The sequence below is a fragment of the Penicillium roqueforti genome (assembly GCF_015533775.1).
Source record: "Penicillium roqueforti strain LCP96 04111 chromosome Unknown scaffold_45, whole genome shotgun sequence".
In the NCBI taxonomy this organism is placed as follows: Eukaryota; Fungi; Ascomycota; class Eurotiomycetes; order Eurotiales; family Aspergillaceae; genus Penicillium; species Penicillium roqueforti.
The window spans coordinates 48,531-71,465 of record NW_024067609.1 but is presented as its reverse complement, the minus strand read 5'-3'; the positions used below and the strand labels follow the sequence as shown (position 1 = coordinate 71,465).

Here is a 22,935-nt window from a genome sequence, read left to right as displayed (position 1 = left end):
CAGAAATCAGATGGTGTGACCTCCAAAGCTAGTGACGTCATCGTGAAATATCACACGAATATCGGAGTGATCCAAAGCTTCAACATGCCTACTCTCACAGGATCTTGTATTTGCCGGGATATCGAGTATGAGCTGAAGCTCAATTCGATTGATGATGCGAGAACATCTCTCTGCCATTGCCGTAACTGCAAGGTATACACTTTGAATTGAACGGGGATATCATTTTACCGAAGCTGAAATCATTGAACAGAAAGCTTTTGGGACTAACTATGGCCTGACAGCTAAAGTCCCAAAGGATACATTCAATCTTACTAAAGGGGTACCAAAGGAGCATGTCGCAGATAACGGATCTGGAGCTCTTATTCATCGAGAATTTTGTCAAAATTGCGGTAGCTTCATCCTGGAATATGGGGTATGTCAGCATTATACAATGGGTACAGATGTTTTCTAACAAATGGAATCAGGATGCTGCCAAAACCTATTTTCGCTACATCTGTGTCGGATCCTTGGACGACCCAGAAGCATTACCCCCAAAGGGGGAATTCTTCTGCAAGGTTCGGGCGAGCTGGATGCCGGAGATTCCGAGTGAGTTCAATATGCTAATATCCTGGCTTTTTCTTATATCTGACAAATATACCTAGATGTATTCCACAAGCAGATGATAAAGGAGTAATGAGTTACAAATGAATGAATGTTGCTCAGTTTGTCCAATATGTAGTATATCATATACCATCCACTGTCACGCTTTTCAGAACAATGTCCGGGGCCAGCAATTTCTCTCGAATGGAGATCGCATTCAAGAAGTCATTGCTATCCACCCGGCGATATCCATCCTCCAGCGTCTTCTCAATACCTGCCCGTAGGTGTCGCTCAGCCAATCGGCACCTTGCTTCTAGCGGATCAGAGTCGACGAAGACGCGATAGTCGACAAGCTCAGCAAGCTCCCGCCAGCCGGGATCATCGAGAAGTAGATAGTTTCCCTCGATGATAATGATATCTACATCCGGCGTGATAGAAATCCCATTCTCCACAGGGTCTTTCGCTTCGTGATCGAATGTCGGTGCGCGAATGACATCCGCTGACGACCAGGTTCCAGAATATGGAGCTGCTAGCGGTTTCTCGTCGGCCCAAGTTCGCAGGCGAGAGATAAAGGCTACAAAGCGGCTCACGTCGAACGTCCATGGAGCTCCACGACGGATATGTGCCTCTTTGGGGTTCGGCAGCTGATCCAAAGCTGCCCGAGAAAGGTGAAAGCCATCCATAGAGAGTAGGACAGCACGCGAAGTCGAACTCTGATTCAACTGTTGCACTACTGCCTCGGCTGTGGTTGTCTTCCCTGAACCGGGGATGCCGGCGATGGCAACTAGGTAGCGTGATTTGGGATGAGCGTTGGCCTGGTTCCGGATAGCATCCGCTAGTCGCCGGTACTCCGATTCCATCTGTGTGCTGAGGTTAGATTGGCCACGTTGAGGGTCTATATAGGATTTCACCTCGAATCAATCACACATGGATATAACGTATAGTGACGCAAACTGCCTCAACCACGGCTGGTGACAATCAACGACTCATACTGCATAAAAAGCAAAGAGCAATTCAGCAGCTATCCGGGTATTCCTCGAAGGGTCTAAGAAAAGTGCAGGCCCAAGTTATGTGGAAGTTGGTGGAGCGGGTATCGGGTCACAGTGTTCCGAACACAGCTCTGGGTGTTGCGCTGTTGTGCCGACTCGGCGTTCGTCGCAAGTTTTATTGTGGGGTAAGTCAAATAAAAAGGTGGGGGAGATTGGAGGTGCTGATGGTTCATTTAGACGACTTTGATGCCAAATCTTTCATTTTCCGACGTTACACCCAGCTTGCACTCTATGAGATTCAAAAGAACCTCGTTTAATTCTGTTGAAATGAGACTGGAATATAACCTGAGCCTTAGAATGTGTATCTCAAAAGAAGAATAAATGGTAGAAATGCAAAAATACTTAAGTACATATAGGACTTTGATAGCCTCGAAACGTTAGGCCTACAACCACCTATCATCCATATAAATACTCGGAAAAGAGAATAAGAGCAAGAGAACAATAGTTACAGTCACGCTGTCGTGTCCTTGATCAACCCGGAACTCGTTTCCACTTCACTGAAAGTTGCCTTCCGAATATTTTTCTGTTTCCTCCGTTTCGGGTCCACATAGAAGCACAAGAGCTGCTGTGACCAACAATGAGAGCACTGAGGTCGTGTATGATCACAGGTAGTATGTTGTTCACGACAGGCCTTACAGTCCCCATGATTCAGCTGGTATGGCTTTTGCAAATCTGGGGAAGCACCTTCGAATGCCGTACCCCGCCATCCAGACCATAGCCACTGGGAGACGCGACCGCAAAGTCCACTCTCCATCTGCTCGTATGTAGGCATATCACGAGGGATCTGTTCTCTGTAGTACTGTCAGCCTTCATCCAACCTTTGAATAACCATGAGAGCTCTAACCGGTGTTCATGTTCTCCTTTTACTAAAACGTTCATTGCGAATTTTGCTCATGCCAAAGTGGAGGTGAGGTAGAAAGAAAAACTGGAATACGAGAGATGTATCCAAGGCAAAGCATATGCCCCGTTCAGGCACTCGGGCCTCCTGCAGCAGCAAATAAGCAATCACCGCACTTCGGACGTCATATCAGGCAGCTGCAGATCCAAGTCATGGGGTCGAGGGAAGCTAGCATGTCCTTAGGGATTACTTTAAGACATATTTATCCGATCACGTTATCTCAACCAGAGTAAATGTTCGGAGTTGTACAGTTCGGAATCACGTTCCACGGGACGCTGGGATTACTATATAGAACCCTCGAAACGTCATGATAACTTCAGTGAACCAGAAAAAATGCGGCTAACAAAAAGGCAACGTTAAGATGAACTCAAGGTTGTTCACTATATCAGCCAACATGGTTCGGATAAGCGACGTGATCAAAGATGATCACCGGAAACTCGAATCTTATTACAATATCATTGTCAACTCTGAAGATCAAGATGAACAAACCCGATATCAGAACCAGTTCACCTGGGAGCTTGCACGACACGCCGTCGCCGAGGAGCTGGTAGTGTTCCCTGCACTGGAAAAGCTTCGAGCTGGCAAGGAGCAGCTAGATGATGATCGGCGTGAGCATAAAGCGGTAAGTGTTGATATCCTTCATGGAGAGCGATGCTGATATGACATAGCTCAAAGAAATGCTCAACGTTTTCCAGGATCTAAACTCCTCCGATCCGCGCTTCTTCCCTACAATTACATTGTTGATGGAAGGTCTTGCCCAGCATATGAAAGACGAAGAGGCCAATGATCTGGCCATATTAGAGGAGTCCCTCACTTCCGACGAGAGCGAGAAGTTGGCTGAATCTCTGAGCCGCACTAAGATTTTTGTGCCCTCTCGCTCGCATCCACATGATCTGGACAACCCACGCTATGAGACTGCAGTCGACCTGCTCACAGCTCCCCTGGATCATCTCCAGGATCTATTCCGAAGGTGGCCGGATGAAGAAAGCACTCTGACCGCGCCAATGGAGTAGAAGAAAAGAACAAGAGTTATAGAACATAGATATTTCATTTCTTTTGCCTTACTTGCCCTACGAAGAAGCTTGTTTAAAGCCTGCAGAATATGCTAATGCGTGAACGTAATTCAATTTCTATCCTAGATGATGTCTCTCCACCTAGTCATCCTCGCTTTCACTATTATCGTGATACTCAGGTGCAGCTCTGGAAAAATATTGTCAGTAATCGACTTGGTATTGTACGTGAGTATCACTTACTTTTCCACGCCAACTAGACCACTCGAGTCTGTACTCTGGTCCGGAACCTCATCACGGTAATGTCGAGGTGTGTCCCCGTCAAGCTCATCATTGAGTAGGTCTAATGCATTATCCTTGGACTTTCTGGATACTTTAGGATTATTAAGAGCACTGGAAAGTATTAATAATCGCTATATAAAATCAGAACATCCAAGCTTACGCTGAATAGCCTCGTCTCGCGTTCACTTCTTCTTCGATAGATAAATTGACATCTTTGGCTTCCCCCAAGCTTGACATCATGGACTTAGGTATCTGAACCTACAAAGATAAAATCAGGATTCTGATAAGATCATTGAAATATCGGAGGCCATAGCGGCAGAAAAGCCCGGGTTAACAACGTCACATCGTCATCACAGCTGGGCAATAGGTACTAAAAGTATCGGAAATGCCCCGAGCGCATAGTTCCGACCACCAATAATATCTGCAACCCTATCTCGAGATTATAGGAATTTGCTCCCATGGAAAAGTCTTGAAGACGATAAGGGCATGTTCATCACTCCATAAAGGACCTTGATATATATAGCGGGTCCGGGGAATCCGAGTATACGACGATGTAAAACCACGAAAACAGTCAAGAACTCAAAGAATACGATTTGAACAAATCTTGGAAGAGTCGGACAGCAACCTGTCAATCGCGATAAGCATTCCACCTTCAAGAAAGGGCCAACATTGGTGGATGAGAAATGCCAGCACATCACCCGTCACATATATATATCGGTCAACCATGGCGGCCTGATTAGGGATCTAGACTCGGCTGCGAGAAGAAAGATTTAATCTGCACTGAAATAAGGCTTTTTAATATAACACATGACTGCATTATCGTGGGGTTGTAACAATTAAACTATGCTGTGTTTCTGTACCTTTTGTATAGGATTGCCACACAAAAGATACCTAATCTATAATTTGCTATCCACCAATACGGGGTATAACATTGTAGGAGTTGGGGGATTGCCACGATCATCACCGTCTATTCCTAGAATATATACCCCAGCATAGACGATGGTAGATAATTCCCCGATTTGCTTTGTTGCCGACATTCCTCGGGTTCGGGAATGTGACGTCTCTTCAATGTTTAATATTATGTGGCTTATTGAAATTAGCACCAGGACAAGGATATATTCTGATTAGCTGAACAAAGACAAACAAAGGACAGTCTAGACTTACAAGAGAACCTACACATAAGCGCCCAACGGCAGCCAAGTGGATATGTAGATCGAAAGAGGCAAGGTGGAGAGCCGGCAACTCCGATCATAACATCGCACATTTTGATCCTGATTCTGACGTGGAATGTGCCGATGAAGGAATGAGGCGAGATCGCGATGTGAATTACTCTCTAGATACTTTTCTTTGTCGACTCTTTTTATTCTCCTCTTCAAATGCAAAGATTCTCCTGTTTCACCGCTTGTTTTGGGTTGCCCCTTGGTGGACTCTAGTGGTTTCAGATTGAGAAAAAGTGACTCCTAACCGCTGTGACAGCGACCAGTCGATCCCCTTTATGTTGTTCGGCCTATTAGTCTGAAGAATGGATCATCATGAGTGGACTGGCCTCCTGGACTAGAGCGCCACGGGGTTTGTTGACTCCGGAGTTGCAGCCTATTACAGAAGGTCTCAGGCACTGGCGCATTGTCACTGGATAGACAAGATTGATCTCCAGTTTTTTAGCATAAAGCAATATGGGCGTGTGCGGCTGGTGAAAGGTATTTGGGCCAAATACTTCCCACTTTTGCTGCGTTGTACGTTGGACACGCTCACATTCTTTTCTCCTTGACAATCTTTGACAATCTGGAATTGTCGGTCTTTCTTTTAGTCTCTCTTTTTATCAAACTCACTCTCGCTCATTTTATTCTCGTTGCTTTCTGGTTTATCTCAAGCATCTGGTCTTGTTATACGCCTCCAACATGGTTTCTTCAACCCTTTCATTGAGCGCTGGATCGCTGATGCTCGCTTTGTTATCTTCCCCCGTGGCCGCCACGAGTTACTCCCTGGTGGAGACTTGGCAGGGGAACAATTTCCTGGACTATTTCAATTTTCACGTTGGTTCAGACCCGACCAATGGCTTCGTCAACTACCTCGACAAGGAGACCGCCGAAAGTTCAGGGCTCGTCAAGGTCACCGATACCGGCAGTGTATATCTCGGTGTCGATCATGCTACCAAGCTGAACCCCAACGGCAACACGGGCCGTGACTCAGTACGTATTGGCAGCAAGAAATACTACGACCAGTCGCTGGTTATCGCCGATATCGCCCACATGCCTGGTAGCGTCTGCGGTACCTGGCCTGCCTTTTGGTCTGTCGGAAAGAACTGGCCTGCAGACGGTGAGATTGATATCATCGAAGGTGTCAACTTGCAGGATTACAACGAAATCGTCATGCACACAGCCGGCACTTGCAGTTTGACAGATACGGATATGACCGGTTCGGTCAATGCTACAGGGTGTGGTGAGGATATAGGAACCATCGGTTGTAAGGTCGAGGGTCAGGAGGGCAGCTATGGCACATCTTTCAACAAACAAAACGGTGGTGTCTACTCACTGCAGTGGACCGACGATTTCCTCAAGATTTGGTACTTCCCTCGCAGCTCGATCCCGGCCTCAATTACTAGCGGCAACCCCGATGTAACGGAATTTGGCACTCCTATGGCCGTGGTACAGGAGTCGTGCGACGTTGCCAACTCCTTCAAGGCCCAGTCGTTTGTATTTGATGTCACCTTCTGCGGAGACTGGGCAGGTGGTGTGTTTGGTAGTTCCGGCTGCCCCGTGACCGATAGCGATTCCTTCCAGAGCTGCCACAACTACGTCGCCAACAACCCGGCCAAGTTCAAGGAGACGTACTGGGAGATTAACTCGGTCAAGATCTATCAGACTGGAGTTGCCTCGATTTCGTCATCCGAGTCCGCGTCGGCTACCACTGCCGCTACTTCTGTAGTCTCGCAGACAACTACTGAGACCCACACTACTCACAGTGCCACCACTGTGCACTCAGTTGCTTCCAAGGAAACTCAAACCGCTGGCGCAGTTCAGGAACTGACTTCTACTTCGGTTCCTACTGTCGCAGCTACTACCGAAAGCATTGCCACCGAAGCAGTCGCGCAACCTTCCACCAGCACTACTAGCACCAGCACTACGACCAGCATCGCCAGCAAGAAGACCCGGACTATCACCTCTATAGTCACTGCAACTGCGACCTTCTGCCCCGAGGCTGAGGAGTCCTCATCTATTGCCGCACAGTCCTCTGTTGCGACAACTGTCTCCGCTCCGGCTGTGCAATCCGTCCAAATCCCAGCCACCGCCCAAGCTACGGAGGCACGGACCTCTGCAGCTGCCGTGGTCCCTCCCTCCAGTGTCGCATACGTCCCAACTGCTCAGAGCCACACCAACTCGAAGCCTGCAGCTGTTCCTGTCGCTGCTACGTCCGTTGCAACCCTCCCCACCGAGACCTTCGGTGGATCATGGGCGTCTTCTACTATTTCTTCTGCGGTTCCTTCTTTGGTTCCTTCTGCCATTGTTTCTAGCGTTCCATATGAGGCCTCCAAAGCCTCCAAAGCACAGAGCTCTGCCACTACCGCTGCTTCTCCGGAGACGACTACATCCGCTACAACTGGCTACTATGTTCCCACCGGGTCTGAGTCTGGAGCTAGCCCGGTCTTCACCGGTGCTGGCTATCAGTTGTCCATGAGCATCCCAGCTCTCTTTGTCGGACTAATTGTTGCGTTTTTGGCTTAAATACTTGTTCTAGATCGCGTTTGAAACTGGTCCAAATTTGGCAGATTTCATCTTTTTCATTGTACAGTACAGCAGGCCCTATAGATGTCCGTATCCTGCTTGGTTTTGTTTCGATTCAGTCTGTATTCAGTCTGTGTTTTGCCTCCGAGGCCGTCGTCTTGCCTTTTCTTGCACATTGCATACAAAAGGAAGCATAAGTAGTTAATGAAGAATTGATTCCTCGAACTATTAGTGATCCAACAATATATACAGACACCCTTTAGCCCAAATTTAAACATTTCACTCCCTAGACTGTCCACCTCGCCAACCAATCTTGAGCATAGCATCTCAGAATTCCATCATCAATAATTCTCAGTCGGCCATTCCGCAAAGTCACACTACTCCTCTCTGCTTTGTCCGTAATAAACCTCTTGAGACTGTTCTGTATGAAAGAATTCTTCCCATGCATCGTCTCGTAATGATGAATGAGCTTGACCGCCGGATTGACAAGTTCCTCACCTTTTGTCTCACTCCGACGAAGTCTCAGCAACCACTCTTCAAAAGGCACGGCATCAAACCGGAACCCAGAATCCTTCAGCGTATGAAGCAAAGATGACCAGGTGAATTCGCGAGAATTACACAGATTGAAAATCGAGTCATCAACGTACTCCAAAGCCGAGCTGGACGCATGACTTTCCCCAAACTCACTCGGCGTAGCACAAGTCCTAGCTAGTTCAAGAATACTGGACGCAAGCTTATCCACCGGCAACCAAGAACATGGCTGAGATAGCTCAGGCAATGCGCCCAGTGTCAGCGCCGACCGGATCATCAGCGGCAGGGCTTCGGAGTCATTCCACAAGCCCTTCTTCGAGTGGCCTGAGACCTGGCCAATCCGGAGTGAATAAGCCCTCGCCCCACTCCGCCGCGCGTTACTCACAATCCGCTCCCCAACCAATTTGGACTGCCCGTAACCCATAAAGGCGCAATCCAAATCGACTGGTTCTTCGGGGATTTCGGCTGCTCGGGAACCGAGCGCGGTGGAGACTGACGAGCAGAACATCATGACGGCAGGCTCGCGTCTCTGCACCGACAGGGAGAATTGGATCAGATTGTATAGTCCCTGGATGTGCGGCTCGAACTCGGTCAGTGGGAGATTGAAGTTGACGGGCCATGCCGTGTGGATAATGAGCGAGACTGAATCCAGCATGTGGTTGATTGTACTTTCGTCCAGAGATAAACCGAAATCGGGTTGGTCAATGCGGCTATCGAAGGCGACGATCTTCATTCTCTGTTCTGGGGATATGAGAAGATCTTTGTCGGTTAGAGTGCAGAGTATTGCTTCCAGTGGCGATTCTCGCCGTGTGAGACAGTACACCGTCGAGATGGAGTCGTCATTAAGCAGCTCGTACAACACGTGGGCTCCAATCGACCCTGTGGCTCCTGTTAAAAGCTTGGCTATGTTAGCTTCTGAACCTGATTCGTGACAGCAAGATAGGATAAACACTCACTACACTGTTCGGACCTGAACAATCATGTAGTTCGGGAATGTGCCTCTCAAACACAGAATATTTCTCGATCAATTCAGTCATCGCCGAGACATCACTCCCGACCTGTTCGAATATCTCGCCGTTTTGTAAAGCACAGATATGCCGAGCCAACTGTGATATACAGCCCGTTTCAAATATGACGTTCGGACCAGGAGGCTGGCTTACCTCAAACTTGAAATGCTGAAGAATGAGACGTCGGAAGTGGATTGCCTTGAGACTGTCAACGCCTTCAGAGAAGAAATTGGCGTCGACACCAGAGAGGGCTATCCCAAGTTCGTGCTCGGCTAGTTGAACCAGGATGCGCCCTGTCTCCACAACGTCAAGCTGAAGATTCCCGTACATCTGTTTCCCTTCGGTATAGAGGCCTTCGATAAGTTCGCTGTATTCCTGATAGACCTGTGCTCGGATCATGGACCCTTTGTCTGTTCGAGAAAACTTGGCGCCATGTGGCAATATAGCAACCAGATTGCGGGAGATTTGGGAGAAGGCCTCTGCCTGGGAGTTGGCTTCTTGGATTGTCGGCCAGATTGCACTGAGGTATTCTTCGTCTGAGAGACGATTGGCTTCAGGTTCGTCCGCTCGAAAAATCAATAGTCCCGGAGCAGCTTTTCCTACCCCGACGACAACTGCATCATGGATGAAAGGGTGTTGTTTGATGTGGCCTTCAATCGGGAGTGGTAAAACCTTCTCGCCATTCACTAGATTGATTCGATCATCCAATCGTGAGATGTACTTCCACCTTCCGGCAATTGTAGGATGAGGGGTGAAGACGTCTTTCGAATGGAAGGATCCTGGCGGCTCGTTTGAATTCGAGGTTGTCAACGCTGGATGACCAGCAAGATAAACGCACTCGAAGAGCAGATCTGATTCGGAGATGGGCTTCATCCAGACATATGATCGGATATTGTCGAAGAATTTCAGATAGTTCCAATAAGGGTCACCTTTCGGTCGTGAGATTGATTCTGCCACAAGGCCAGCTTCGGTGCTGCAGATTGTTAGTCTTTGCATGGCTGTAGATACTCGCAGAATAGTACTTACAGGCCGAATGAACCTCCAAAGTGTACTCCTTCGCTTACTAGGCGATCCCCCAGCTCGTCCGGACAGGGTGCACCTCCGTACGTAATCAACTTGCATTGCCTTAGCGCTGTTATACCACGGGGATCATCAATCAAAATTTGGAGCATATATGGAACCGCTGCTACAGACTCCGGTCTGGCCTCTTCGAGGGCCCTGGCCACGAGTTCTGCAGTCAAAGGCAGCGCAGCGTTCCACATATAGGCTGTCTTTCTCATCCACATTGCCTGCAATGCAGTGGATAGGCCATGGAGGTGATACCATGGCAGGGTATTGAAAGAAGTAAAACCAGGACCTCGCAGAGGATGAGTCATGATTGCTTTGTGTGTGAGGAAGAGCGGCTTTGGGGTGCCTGTTGATCCCGATGAATGAAGGATCAAGGCGACCTTTTCAGGATTTCGATTGCGACGCAGACGCAGAACATGCGATGACGATTGTAATTTGTTGTATGAAGAGCATGAGAGCATTGGGCGGCAGCTCACTAGCCTCCGGCAAAGGATCTCGCCCAATGTTGAGCGGATATTGGGGGATTGGCCATATATGATTGACTCGCAATTGACCGTTTCTAGCAATGACACGCAGGCTTCGCCCGAAAGTCTCGGTGAGAGCATCATGACAGTATAACCCAGTCGACTTAGGGCGAAAAAGGTGATCACCATGTTCAAGTCGGACAATGTAAGAAGTGCCACGATGGATGGACTCCGCGTTGCCTAGCGATTAATTTGTTAGAGATGACATCACGCAGCGCAAGTTATTACCAACCTGTTTGAATCCATCATCGATGAGCATGATGACAGCTTGGTTTATCATAGCATCCAAGTGTTTCCCAGTGTAGTATTCATAGGAAGCTGCATCGTTGTCGAAACGGGGATAGGCAAGAATGGGAGATTGAACAGAATCAGCAGCTCGCAAGCGAATCAAGTCGTCGAGAACTTGAAGCGATCCAAACTCTTGCACCAACGGGTTGATAGTGCCGGAGGGGCCAGCCTGTGCTGCCGGACTCCCACGTTGGATACCCATTATGAGTACAGAATGATTCTAGAATGAGAGGAAGGGTATCACAGCAGCTTGGTATTCGAGTGCAATATTGAGGGCCAACCCGTATTTAAGGGACGGGTGCTCCTATAGACCGCTTCAATGATCCATGTTTCCAAATGAGCCTATACTGACTGCATTCGGGATGTCCGGGAAAAGAAGTCCTTCTGCATCGGGAGAAGGATATACACATCACAGGGATCGGCCTAGTAGCAAACAAAGGACCCGATACTATGCTGTGATGACTATGCAGATTCCAACAAAAGTCATCAAGGCGCATATTGAATAGTTCGGATTTGAGGGAATAATATCTCAGGGATAGTCATATGCATACACTCCATGTACAGCAGCACAATTTCAATGCACGAGGACTGGATCGCCGAGGGACTCGTTTGTGTCACTAGCAAACGCTCAGCTTGGAACCAGAGATTTCATTCGCCGAGGATCCAACAGTGGCGTTCCGTTAACGTCGAGATTGGTCTACTACATCTACTGTGGCTCAGGCTACTGACTAGCTACCTTGCTAGTGGCCAGATTCCAACTTTTGGGAATTATTCCTTTGTCTAGCTTTAACCAAGTGCATACATTCTGCATTTCCCTCCATATTCGGAGTGGAATTTCAATCGCAACCAGCGGCAATTGTTACACCGCAGAGCTGCCCGGGACACATCCGCCTCAGTTGGGATTAAAATGCCGTTGGGATAGCCCCAAAAGGCTTTCTACTAGACGCCGGAAAAAAAAGGAACCTGTGTGATAGAGCTTCAATGTGATAATGAGTTGCAACATACCTAAACGCATAAAATTAGGTCTAGATCTGCGCTGGGACTCTGAAACCTAGTGTGCCAATCAGTGTAACCGAGCTCGGCGGTGAACGTTGGCCTTCAGTCTGGAACAATTTGGGTCTCATAAGTAAAGGCTACACAAAGCGCTGTGCTCGGATATGCCCCGATGAAGTGTTTGCTCTGTTTTCATTGGCCATCATATATATCCCAAAGTTGTTGAACAGGTTTATCGTAACGTACAACAGTCTTACTCTTCCACCAGTGCTAAATCGGACTAAGACCATTCTAGACAGCGAACGAGTAAAGGGCCGGGCTCAGCGATGTCTCACCTGAAAGCGTATATTGTAGGGGACGTCTCCTTTCACCCCTGGCTAGGGGAATGACACAGAAGAGTGACGCACCACCCTTGAAGATAGATCAGCGGTAAGTCTAGACATCGAGGTCCATGTCAAACGGGATTTAGCTGTTTTTTCTAGGAACCTTAGAGAACACTACAGCGTTGGGAGTCATCTAGTATGCAGACTCCACTCTAAAAATTGGATCGGGAGCGGGCCGGCAGAAGCATCCGGGAAGCCGGGGAATGTGCTGTGGAGTTCTGATCTCTATACGGAGGAGTATCCGAGGAGGATAAACGTTCTCGGGAACCATTCAAGAATGCCGACCCGTTCGATCGGTCTACGCGGATCATTCCAACCTTATTTTGAATTTTCTCAGTCTCAAAATACAGACCTGGGCATAACATTCCAGTTAACGGGAATGATCCTGTAGCGTTCCGTTAGAAGGAGATGCACCCGATAGTTTGGTTGGGTATGCAGTTCTTCGGAGTTCTGGAATGATTATTGGTTTCCTCATTTGAGATCTAACACATTTGGATTGCAGAAGGGTATGTGTGTAGGCCTCGAGCATGACTGGTTTATCGACATCAAGAACGAGAATACGATAAAAGGATATTGCAAAACACTGGCCTATTTTACCACCAAGACTATCATTCCTCTGTGCCAATTGAATGCACTCAGAGTTCCATTTATAACCGAAAAAATGTAGAATAACACTGACTGAAACAAAATGCGCTGATCTTCAAGCCTCTCAAGACCTAGATGGATCCCTTCCCCGACTTTTCTTTCAAAAATTCCAGAACCTGCCACCAGGACCGACTAGCCCGGGCAGCATGCTCCATCGGCACGGCCGGGTTATCTTCCCCGGTGGATCTCGAGAAGACCTCCATACTGACCCACCCGGTATAACCCAAACCGTTGATGCAGGCATCCGTCACCTCGCGAATCGGAAGGTATCCGCCCTGGTCCTCTTCACACGGAAACAGACGCGCATTCCTCGACCAGGCTAGCAGAGTTGGCAGGCCTGGTGCGTGAAGGAAGGGCGTCTCGGGGGCTACCCGCTCGCCGTCGGCAAGCTGAACCATCAGCACTCGGTCTGGATCAATCTCCCGTACCAGCCGGTCCATCGAGTTCCGCAGATCTCGGTCTGCGCTCGGACCAAGTCGCCCTGTTGCGGCGGTGGGGTCGGCCCACAGTCGCGCTGCTATGTTGAATGTGTCAAGACAGATGCCGAGATTGGGTCGATTGGCCCGTTTGATCACATCCCATGAGTCTTCCCAAGTGTTGATGTATGTTCCCCATGCCAGGGCCTCGTATGCGATGCGCACGGGGAATGCTACATCTGCGGCCTCGGCCAGGTCTGCTGCGAGACGTTCTCGGTCGGAGGTGATCTCCGAGGCGTCGAGGAAAGATGATGGGATCAGGATGAAGACTGAGTCGCCAAGAATCTTGCATAACTGCACCCAATGCTTGAGTTCGTCGATACGTTCCGCATGCCGTTCTTGATCAATGAGACCTTCGTAGTGTCGGAAAGGTTGGAGAGCTAGAACTTGTAGATTACGCTCAGAAGATAGATCTCGAATAGCATGTGCTGCGTCGATCTCGAAGTCCCGATCAGTGCAGAGGGCACTGTCAGTTGCATGGGCGCGAAGGGTCTTGGCGAGCTGCGCTATATCATCATGAAAGAGTTCGAGTCCTTGCTGACCATTCCAGGCGGCAGCATCGAGTTTGGCGATAATGGGGTGTAAATGCGCTGCTCCCAGACTAACTGTTGCAATAGCTGGCTTCCATCGCGAGTCAGATTCGGACTTAATGGTATTTGGAAGAGAAGGCATCACTGAAATGTTTTGGGGATTGACCTGGCAGCGGCTAGTGATCACTATCACAGTCTTTATAGCATAAGTCACAAAGCCACATCGCCAGGTTCCTTTTTTTGTGCCGATCGTTCAGTGATTTGCTTTTTTTTATTAAAAAAAGTAAAGTCCAATGAGGATAATGTGAGTACAGAAAGTAGACACTCGCAGATGGTCCGGATTCAAATCGTACACCCTAGGTCATCTCGATCGGGTTAACTTCTCTCTCAAATGCGGTGTATTCAGACGATGGACCAAGAATGATCGAACAGTGGAGCGTCTAGATGTGATATGCCCCGGGTTTCAGCTGTTTTCGGTGTAAGCTTACCCATATTGCATCCGTCTGTTGTAGCAATGAATTGAACGCCGATGGAAACAAGGGTCTTTAATTCATTTACTTGTCCGATGTTACTGTCACCAAGGGGTGCGCCATGAACTATAAGATGCAATCGAGATCCAGCCAAATAGTTCCATCATCCTAGCTTGTACTACTCGAAGCAGAGAATTCCACACTAAGTATCGGTGTTTTCTTTCCATTGAACAGCGATAATGACGATCACCACACCCTTTCAATGTTTGGTCAGCCGTCTCGGCCAAATGGCTCTGAAAGAAGCCTTGGAGCCATCGCCACAAGCCCACTTTGAGCTATTACGAGTGATCGACGAGCTGAGGTCTGCAGTGGAAACGCCGACGGAGACCGTGTTGCGTCTGATCTACCAGGTGAGGCGTTCCACGGACCAAAACTGACTTCTCATTCTGACTGGACTATAGCCTCCTCAAAATGCTGCATTGCGCGTTGTCATTGATTTGGGAATTTTCGCCATGCTTGTGGAGAAGCGGCACAGAGGAACGGGGCTTTCAGCCGCTCAGCTGGCAGAATACACGGGCGCTGAGCGTGATTTAATTGGTACTTTTTCCTGCAATATCATTAGTTCGTCACACATTGTGATTCGGCTAACTCCGTGAATTAGTCCGACTGATGCGTGTCATGGCTTCTCTTGGGCTGTGCGTCACACCGACTCCCGAGCTCTATGTTGCCAATGAGAAGACGGTGGCACTCACTCAGCCGATTGGGAGAGATGGAATCCCATGCATGTATGTGATGTGGCTTGGTGGCTTGCGTCTCTTCGCGCCGTTACTCACTGACCCTTGTTTAGATATGATCTTACCTTTCCAACCCTGAGCAAACTTCCGGAGTATCTGCGCTCCCACGGCTATGCCAATCCCCAGGATTATACTCAGTCGCCTATGCAATGGGCCGTTGGTCAGAGTCAGTTTGAGTGGCTTTCGAGTCATGCCCAGCAGCAGGAGCTCTTCAACTCGTACATGGCTAGTCGTCGCGAGGGTAGACCGATGTGGTACGATATATACCCCGTCGGACGACTGTTTGGCCATGCCGTGCCATACAAAGATACCGTCTTCCTAGTAGACATTGGTGGCAACCAGGGGCATGATCTGGGCAAGTTCCGCCGGGAATATGGCCATCTGCCTGGCAGAATGGTACTGCAGGATTTACCAAGCGTGATCGAAGGGGTCGAGGCAGAGAGTGCAGGAATCGAGGTGATGGGATACAATTTCATGGATCCTCAACCGGTCAAAGGTGCCCGTGCGTACTACTTTCGCTCTATCTTCCACGACTGGGATGACCATATCAGTCGCAAGATCCTCCGCAATACGGTGACAGCAATGGCGCCGGACTATTCTCGGATTCTCATTGTGGATTTCGTCCTGCCAGACACCGATACGCCGCTGATGCAGGCCTCCCTAGATATTCAGATGATGAGTATAGGAGCTGGTGTCGAGCGGTCAGAGCGACAGTGGAGAGATCTCTTGCATAGTGCCGGCCTGGAAATCACGGGGATTTGGAACCAGAGTCCGGCGATGGAATCGGTGATTGAAGCGGTTCCAATGTTAAAATAGAACGATAGTGAAATTCGAGCCGATTGTTATTTCAATTCAAAAAGATGAAAGACGAATAGAGTGTTTGAGCAAAGAAAAAAAAGAGAAGAAAATTGATTATAAGCGAAGTAGAAGAAGTCTATTTATTGATTTTTTGGAAAAAGCAGCCCAACCAGGCTCAACGACTCGAGTAGGTGGCACCTGAACGAGCTGCATCTTCAACAACCACCGTTCCTTTGAAAGACAATTTCTGCGAGTCCAGTTGCTTATCGAATGTGGCCCTGTATCTCTCATTCTTCATCAATCCTCCTGCCAACACCAACACGGAGGCCTCGGATGGCTGATAGCCAGTAGCTTCAGGCTTGACCAAGCGACCGAGAGTTTCGCCAACAAGCAAAGCTACTTGGGAGCTCACGATATCTGCTGCGGTCTCATTTTTGTCCATCAAGTCGAGAACAACCGGCGCAATGCTAGCAATGCGTGCCTTTACCCCTTGAGAGTAGTTCTGGGCCAAGATGTTGTTCAACATGTCGTGGCTAGCACTATCGGACACCTGACAGCCCAGTTTCTCCGCAACCGCCTTGGAAAGATCATCACCGCCAGTTTTATCAAGCCCCAAGGTGATATTCTCGAAGACGCGCATGGTGTGTTGAATGGCTTTGATACCGATTGTGTAGCCACCGCCCTGATCACCGAGCATATGGCCCCAGCCTCCAGAACGGGCACAACGTGCGTATCTGTGTTGATCCTCGGACCATTTGTACCGCATGGCAACACTCCCCGTGCCTGCAATGACCACAAGGACGGAGGGTGTACCGAATGATTGTGGAACACCCGCAGTCAACAGATCTACGTCGTTGGTTAACCGGAGGTCCTTTTCATGAGTGATTCCGAACGCTTGTCTCAGCTTGGGTGCTAGTACTCCCTCGAGCCCAGCTCGGTCAATACCAGCTAGTCCAATCCAGACAGAGCTGAAGGATGTTTGGAGACATTCCTTCCAAGAAGATTCTGTCTGTTCCACGTCGCTTGGCAGGGCGTCTTGCAGAGCAGCCTTTGCGGCGTCGAGTAACGTGGCAATGACTCCGTCTATATTTCCAATGCTATCGGTTCTAGACAAAGTTAGCATTAGGGTGAACATAGGATAGAATCAGAACGAGAAGAGATCATACAGATTGCATGGACCAGCAGAGCCCTGGCCGACGACATTGGGACCGTCGGCCACAGCAGCAGCACACTTGGTACCGCCGCCATCAATGCACAAGGCAAACTTTTGAGTAGGGGTAACTGTGGCCTTCTGTTCGATGGGCTTAGAGATGGCAGCCAGCGCGTTGGCCAAGACTCCCCCGGCAGCGTCGAAGTATCCCCGACAATTCTCGACTGACTCCCCGGTCTCCGCAACCAAGATAGCCAGCTTGACACTGGCATTGCATCTCGCAAGGAGAGCGTCCAATTCAGCGTCGGATAAGGACTGACACTTTCCACTCAACCTCCGTAGAATATTGCGGGATCTTTGCTCGAGTTTCAAATTCGAGGCCACGAGATCAACCATCTTGAATATCAACATTTAGCCAGAGTACAACGGTCGGGGGCAAATCACATACCATGTTTCCATAAGTCTTTCCTGTGCGAATCATGGTACCAGTACTTAGCATATTCAACACCAGCTTAGTAGCAGTGCCGGCCTTGAGACGGGTGCTACCAGTGACCACTTCAGGCCCAGACACGGGTGAAATGAGGAAGTCCACATTTCCGGAAAGGCCGATCGCAGAAGGAACTGTACAAACAACCGCAATGGTCACACAACCGAGACGCTTAGCGAAAGCAAGACAGCCCAGGACATAAGGTGTGCGGCCTGAGCTTGCAATTCCAATGATACTATCAAGCTCGGGGTTCAGGTTGAGGGATTTCATCTCATCCTCACCGGCTTTCTCATCATCCTCGGCTCCCTCCTGGGCCTCTCGGATAGCGGCATCTCCACCAGCAATCAGGCCGACGAACTGTCCGCGAGGGGCAGCGAAGGTCGGGGGGATTTCCGATGCATCCAAGATCCCAAGCCTAGAATCGGTTTAATCTTTTTGTTTATTGACTACCGGACCACTGTCACGTGACTCACCTTCCGCTAGTGCCAGCGCCGACATAAATCACCCGACCGCCTTGTCGAACTCGCGGCGTCAGTGCGTCAATAGCTCCCGCGATAACGGGCAAGCAAGGAACAACACTCTCAGGGACTTTTTGATCGTCGGCATTGATCACAGTGCACATGTCAAGGGTCGACATGCGGTCAATATGCACGGTTCGGGGATTGACCCCCTCCGTTTGGAGTTGAGATAGACTTCCGAGATCCATTATGCCGGGTGTTCTTCCAAGGATGGGATGATTGCTTGGGAGATGACAAGCTTAACGCCTTTGCTTGTCAGAATATTAATATAATTTTTTTCACGAATCACGAGTCAGAGCTCAAACTACACGGAAAAAGGGCGATAAGGGGGGCTTTTAGACGATTGGGGAGACGAACAGGATCCATTTCGGAGATAGCGCGATGTCAGCCACGTGCCTAATATCGCTCCATTCCACGAGGTCTATACCAAGATGGGAAGTTGACAGATTCTCTGTACGTAAAGCGAGAAGTCCCTGGTACCAAAAAGACAGTTAGTGGCCCGATCTAATGGGAGCCGTTACAAGGTAGAGTTACAACGACGGGATCTTGCCCTCGCAGGATTGGACCGGTTAGCAAGCGACCGGGGTGGAGACCTCAACTTCTCCAGACTTTTCCCAGAAAGGAATCGGCATGAACCGATGTGGCGGCGTAGTGGAGTTTATCTACCATAGGATTCGTCGGCCGAGAAAGAAGAAGTCGTGTGATAAGGCCCGATAATGCAATTCAATCTAAAGGCCACGGTCTTGCTCCACTTTTGCTACTACTTCACAGCAGATATCCACATACTATACGCTGAAGATACGCATATCATACGCCGTTCTCGCGTGCAACCATGAGCGTATCGCGTGCAACCTAACTGCCGTATCGCGTGGGGCCCCAGACTCGATAAGCGCTAATTGTCCGATATAGGGGAATGTCGGGACTAGTACTATAAGTCTTTAGCATAAGATCCCCGTCGTTCCCTCCCCGGACTTTTTGTTTCATACGCACAAGATGTCGAACCAATCAGTCGAAGAAGGGCGTGTCGCCGGCACCCACAATGAGAATCGCTCTACCTTGTTCAAGATCTGGACCGATTCTTGGTTCCAGATCAGCTTGATCAGTTTCATCTGCTTCTGCTGCCCGGGAGTGAGTTTGGCAAGGACTGGTAGTCCAAGTTCCAAGAACTAACAATGCTATTAGATGTACAATGCTCTCAGCGGTCTTGGTGGTTCCGGTCAAGTTAACCAGACCGTCGCTGCAAATGCGACTGTAGCTCTCCTGGCCTGTACTGCCGGAACTGCACTCTTCGTTGTCGGCCCTATCTTCGATCGTGTGGGACCCAGAGTTTGTCTCTTGCTCGGAGGATGGACTTATGCATTGTATTCCGGCAGTCTTCTGTGTTTCAACTGTATGATCAGCTTCTAATCTGCACTGCCGTTGTATACACAGCTAACGTATACTTCCAACAGCAACCAACAATGGTGCATTTGTGATTGCCTCCGGTGCCCTTCTCGGTGTTGGCGCATCATTCTTGTGGGTGGCACAGGGCGCCATCATGACTACCTATGTGCCCGAATCACACAAGGGTCGCGCAATCGCAGTCTTCTGGATTATCTTCAACCTCGGTGGTGGCGTTGGATCTCTCGCTAGTTTCGGCATCAATTTCAAGTCGACGAGCGGCACTGTTAGCGACTCAACGTACATCGCCTTACTTACCATCATGGCCTTCGGATGGGCCCTGGGAGTATTCATTTGCCCGCCATCGTATGTCAAAGGTGCCCAATTGCAGATCACACCGGAGAGCGAAAAGAACTTCCGCCACATTCTTCGCCATGCCATCCTGACTATCTGCAACTGGCGGGTGTTGTGTATCCTGCCGCTCTTCTTCTCCGCCAATGTTTTCTACTCCTACCAGCAGAATGCTGTGAATGGTATGAACTTTAATATCCGGACGCGTTCGCTCAACGGCGCGCTTTATTGGATTGCGCAGATGCTGGGTGGTCTCGTCATGGGTCTCATTCTCGACTTCCCGGGTCTGAACCGACCCATGCGCGCTCGCATCGCCTGGGTATTCTTGTTCGTCACTGGAATGGGCATCTGGGGTGGTGGTTATAAGTTCCAGTTGTGGTCTACTGCCCGTCTGGATAAGGGCCTGAAGCAGGATATCGATTACACACAGGGTAGCATCTCAGTGGGCCCGATGTTCCTCTACATCTTCTACGGTGCTTATGATGCGCTGTGGCAATCATTCTGCTACTGGATCGTGGGCGCTCAGTCCAATTCCCCCGCTACATCGGCCGTTCTGGTCGGAGCGTACAAGACCTTCCAGAGTGTTGGTGGTGCAATGGCGTGGCGTATCAATGCCATGAAGAAACCCGCGATGACCCAATTCGCTATGGACTGGGGCCTTTGCATGGGCTCATTGGTTATCGCTATCCCAACCGTCCTGGCTATCACTCTGACCAGTGATGTAGAAACAATCGCCGTCGAGGAGAAGGACTTCCCAGAGATGAAGGAGCCCGAGGCCGAGGTGGTGAAGTCTTGATTTTTTTGTATGTCAGCCTTTAGATAGGGGAAAGTGCAGAATCTTTGTGGTCGAATAAATATAGATGTAAAGTAGAAGAATAGAAAAAAATAAACATTGAAAGTTTTATGCTTGTCCCGATTGAGTTGAAGCTGAATGCTAATAGACCATGATTATGGATACCTGATTAGGAATATATACACGACATGGCCCAACCGAAGGTTTAGGATTCTTTCGTATGCGAGGTCCTTCCCTTCTACCGGATGCACTTCTTCAACACGGCGGTTTCCAGCAATAACTTAGTATACTGACGGTGTGCCCAAGCCACTTTGTCATCCATAGGCGCACCTTCCGCCTTGCCGAGCCCCTGGTAGAAACAGCTCTTCAGACTGAACTCAGCAACGCCTTCATTCGGCTTGATCTTAGCGGCGATTTCGAAGAGGCCATCGGAGGGACGGACGTCACGGTTACGTGGAGAGTCACCACAGCGAACGACAATACGGTCCTCGGTCTTCTCGACGACCTCAAAGTGGTCGGTGACGATGGTTCCTACTTCGTATTTGTTTTTGAGAAGGTCCGATCGGTCCCAGAGATGACCGGCAGTCTCGGGGCCGCGGTACTTTCGTTCAAGGATGGCTCGCTGGGGAATGTATCCTGGAGAGAAACCCAACGTGTTAAAAAGCATGTTACATCGCGACAAGGCTCGTTTCCCCAGGGTAGGACTTACCCAGGCCACCCCAGACACCGGCACAGAACGCTTCCACCAACTTGCCCTTCTCCTCGACCAGTGAGGGTTGAATCTTGTCTAGGGGAATGCGACGAACGCAGACATCATGAAGGGTAGGGTTGTTGTTTGGGTTGAACTTCTTGTAAAAGGCTGATTGGAAAATGGGATCGGAGCTGTCCATGGCTTCGAAAACGTCATTGCGCGTGGCACCCCAGAAGACACCGACCGAGGCAATACTGCCTGCGACGGTGGTCTTGACCAATTTGCTGAAAATACCCATTGCTGAGGAGAGGAGAGGAGTTGGAAATAGGTGGGGAGTAGCAAGAGGGAAGCGAGTGCGAGCTCTCGGGGAAAGCTCCGACTGCCAAGACCAAGGCATCGGGCCATTTCCCCAACGTCAACAAACGTCTGACGATCCAGCTTCCAACCATTCTCTCCTTGGCATCGGTTACTTTTCTATATATAAAGAAGGCACTCGGATATTCAATGGGCTTGATTAGATTTCCTCAAGGGAGCTCGAAAGAAACAAGACAAACGAGGGATGTAGCTATACCGGGTTACAGCATTGTACAGATACTTTTGAGAAATGCAGAGAGACGAGAAGTGAAGCATTCTCTGTTTTTCCTGTTATATTCGGAGGCAATTCCGGATTATCCTTAACCCTCGAAATTAATGACTTTGGAATTGATATTCGTCTGTGTCGCCTTGAACAAAGTCGAGTTGGTGCAATGGTTATAAGGGTAACTAGACTCAAGGGAAATCTAGTGTTCAACTTCTTCGTAGCTATGTATGACGCAGCGAAGAAAATAGATTTCAAGAGACTTTTTGAAAGATATCGGAGTGTTATCTTACATATGATAACGTCCATTGTAACGTTGAGCTAGATAATCAGATTCTCAAAATCTTGCGTCGTTAGGAGAAGTGGCCGCATATCCGGCCGGAGTATTGTGATTCACTCCGGGTTCATGATCATTAGTTTGATAGGCCATCAAGCAAGCCATGCCCAAATACAGATCAAGATGTCACATACAGCTGATACAACAAAACACCCACTTTCGTCTAGGCATTTGAGACTGATATGCTACTACTACAACATATGACTCTATGGTCCGTATGTAGTTCCACGATAGATTACTAGGTAGCATATTCACTATATCCACATGATAAGGATAAAGAATGGCCAATCAGAATCAATGGTATGATTGGCTGTCCATGTACGGAGTTCTCGGATATGCATATTGAAGTCAAGCGTGGAGAGGTTTCGGTGCCCGTAAATTAGGCATGCCGATGGTGAACCAGTGGACCGATCTCGGCAGGCCCGATAATCGGAAAATTCAAGTGGCGATGAGCCAGGCCATCATTCTTAACCAGAACTATCTAGACCACGGATACAAAGATCCCAATTCCCAACCACACTTGGATCGCCCAAGTCTCCTACCTGTTGAACCGCTGGACTTCATATGCCAAACTACAACAGTTCCCTATATCTATAGGGAATTC

General features: G+C 49.1%; 12 protein-coding genes across 12 annotated transcripts; 5 read left to right on the top strand and 7 right to left on the bottom strand.

Annotated features, from left to right (window-relative positions):
• Positions 1–84: 84 nt before the first annotated feature.
• LCP9604111_9320 (GFA family protein) lies at positions 85–673 on the top strand (the record flags this gene model as incomplete). Its single annotated transcript, XM_039077562.1, has 4 exons — positions 85–192; positions 251–412; positions 465–585; positions 642–673. 4 exons carry the CDS (start codon positions 85–87, stop codon positions 671–673), a joined length of 423 nt encoding a protein of 140 aa, XP_038924681.1.
• Positions 674–722: 49 nt separating this feature from the next.
• LCP9604111_9319 (phosphoribulokinase/uridine kinase family protein) lies at positions 723–1,439 on the bottom strand (the record flags this gene model as incomplete). The annotated part of the gene is made up of 1 exon (XM_039077560.1): positions 723–1,439. The coding sequence occupies one exon, from the start codon at positions 1,437–1,439 to the stop codon at positions 723–725; it is 717 nt and encodes a 238-aa protein (XP_038924680.1).
• A 640-nt stretch (positions 1,440–2,079) lies between these two features.
• LCP9604111_9318 (Zn(II)2Cys6 transcription factor domain-containing protein) lies at positions 2,080–2,507 on the bottom strand (the record flags this gene model as incomplete). Its single annotated transcript, XM_039077559.1, has 2 exons — positions 2,080–2,419; positions 2,473–2,507. The coding sequence occupies 2 exons, from the start codon at positions 2,505–2,507 to the stop codon at positions 2,080–2,082; spliced, it is 375 nt and encodes a 124-aa protein (XP_038924679.1).
• Positions 2,508–2,920: 413 nt separating this feature from the next.
• On the top strand, positions 2,921–3,539 carry LCP9604111_9317 (uncharacterized protein; the record flags this gene model as incomplete). Its single annotated transcript, XM_039077558.1, has 2 exons — positions 2,921–3,148; positions 3,195–3,539. 2 exons carry the CDS (start codon positions 2,921–2,923, stop codon positions 3,537–3,539), a joined length of 573 nt encoding a protein of 190 aa, XP_038924678.1.
• A 141-nt stretch (positions 3,540–3,680) lies between these two features.
• On the bottom strand, positions 3,681–4,055 carry LCP9604111_9316 (Con-6 family protein; the record flags this gene model as incomplete). The annotated part of the gene is made up of 3 exons (XM_039077557.1): positions 3,681–3,726; positions 3,780–3,929; positions 3,979–4,055. 3 exons carry the CDS (start codon positions 4,053–4,055, stop codon positions 3,681–3,683), a joined length of 273 nt encoding a protein of 90 aa, XP_038924677.1.
• Positions 4,056–5,716: 1,661 nt separating this feature from the next.
• On the top strand, positions 5,717–7,540 carry eng2 (putative GPI anchored endo-1,3(4)-beta-glucanase; the record flags this gene model as incomplete). Its single annotated transcript, XM_039077556.1, has 1 exon — positions 5,717–7,540. One exon carries the CDS (start codon positions 5,717–5,719, stop codon positions 7,538–7,540), a length of 1,824 nt encoding a protein of 607 aa, XP_038924676.1.
• Positions 7,541–7,826: 286 nt separating this feature from the next.
• On the bottom strand, positions 7,827–11,160 carry LCP9604111_9314 (uncharacterized protein; the record flags this gene model as incomplete). Its single annotated transcript, XM_039077555.1, has 5 exons — positions 7,827–8,969; positions 9,028–9,177; positions 9,232–10,051; positions 10,105–10,850; positions 10,903–11,160. 5 exons carry the CDS (start codon positions 11,158–11,160, stop codon positions 7,827–7,829), a joined length of 3,117 nt encoding a protein of 1,038 aa, XP_038924675.1.
• A 1,890-nt stretch (positions 11,161–13,050) lies between these two features.
• On the bottom strand, positions 13,051–14,127 carry LCP9604111_9313 (sugar phosphate isomerase/epimerase family protein; the record flags this gene model as incomplete). Its single annotated transcript, XM_039077554.1, has 1 exon — positions 13,051–14,127. The coding sequence occupies one exon, from the start codon at positions 14,125–14,127 to the stop codon at positions 13,051–13,053; it is 1,077 nt and encodes a 358-aa protein (XP_038924674.1).
• Positions 14,128–14,694: 567 nt separating this feature from the next.
• Positions 14,695–16,065, top strand: LCP9604111_9312 (uncharacterized protein; the record flags this gene model as incomplete). The annotated part of the gene is made up of 4 exons (XM_039077553.1): positions 14,695–14,865; positions 14,917–15,052; positions 15,117–15,240; positions 15,303–16,065. 4 exons carry the CDS (start codon positions 14,695–14,697, stop codon positions 16,063–16,065), a joined length of 1,194 nt encoding a protein of 397 aa, XP_038924673.1.
• A 157-nt stretch (positions 16,066–16,222) lies between these two features.
• LCP9604111_9311 (putative glucokinase regulator family protein) lies at positions 16,223–18,390 on the bottom strand (the record flags this gene model as incomplete). Its single annotated transcript, XM_039077552.1, has 4 exons — positions 16,223–17,153; positions 17,214–17,593; positions 17,646–18,099; positions 18,158–18,390. The coding sequence occupies 4 exons, from the start codon at positions 18,388–18,390 to the stop codon at positions 16,223–16,225; spliced, it is 1,998 nt and encodes a 665-aa protein (XP_038924672.1).
• Positions 18,391–19,195: 805 nt separating this feature from the next.
• On the top strand, positions 19,196–20,729 carry LCP9604111_9310 (putative MFS transporter; the record flags this gene model as incomplete). Its single annotated transcript, XM_039077551.1, has 3 exons — positions 19,196–19,330; positions 19,385–19,592; positions 19,654–20,729. The coding sequence occupies 3 exons, from the start codon at positions 19,196–19,198 to the stop codon at positions 20,727–20,729; spliced, it is 1,419 nt and encodes a 472-aa protein (XP_038924671.1).
• Positions 20,730–20,964: 235 nt separating this feature from the next.
• LCP9604111_9309 (uncharacterized protein) lies at positions 20,965–21,715 on the bottom strand (the record flags this gene model as incomplete). The annotated part of the gene is made up of 2 exons (XM_039077549.1): positions 20,965–21,362; positions 21,436–21,715. 2 exons carry the CDS (start codon positions 21,713–21,715, stop codon positions 20,965–20,967), a joined length of 678 nt encoding a protein of 225 aa, XP_038924670.1.
• Positions 21,716–22,935: the final 1,220 nt, after the last annotated feature.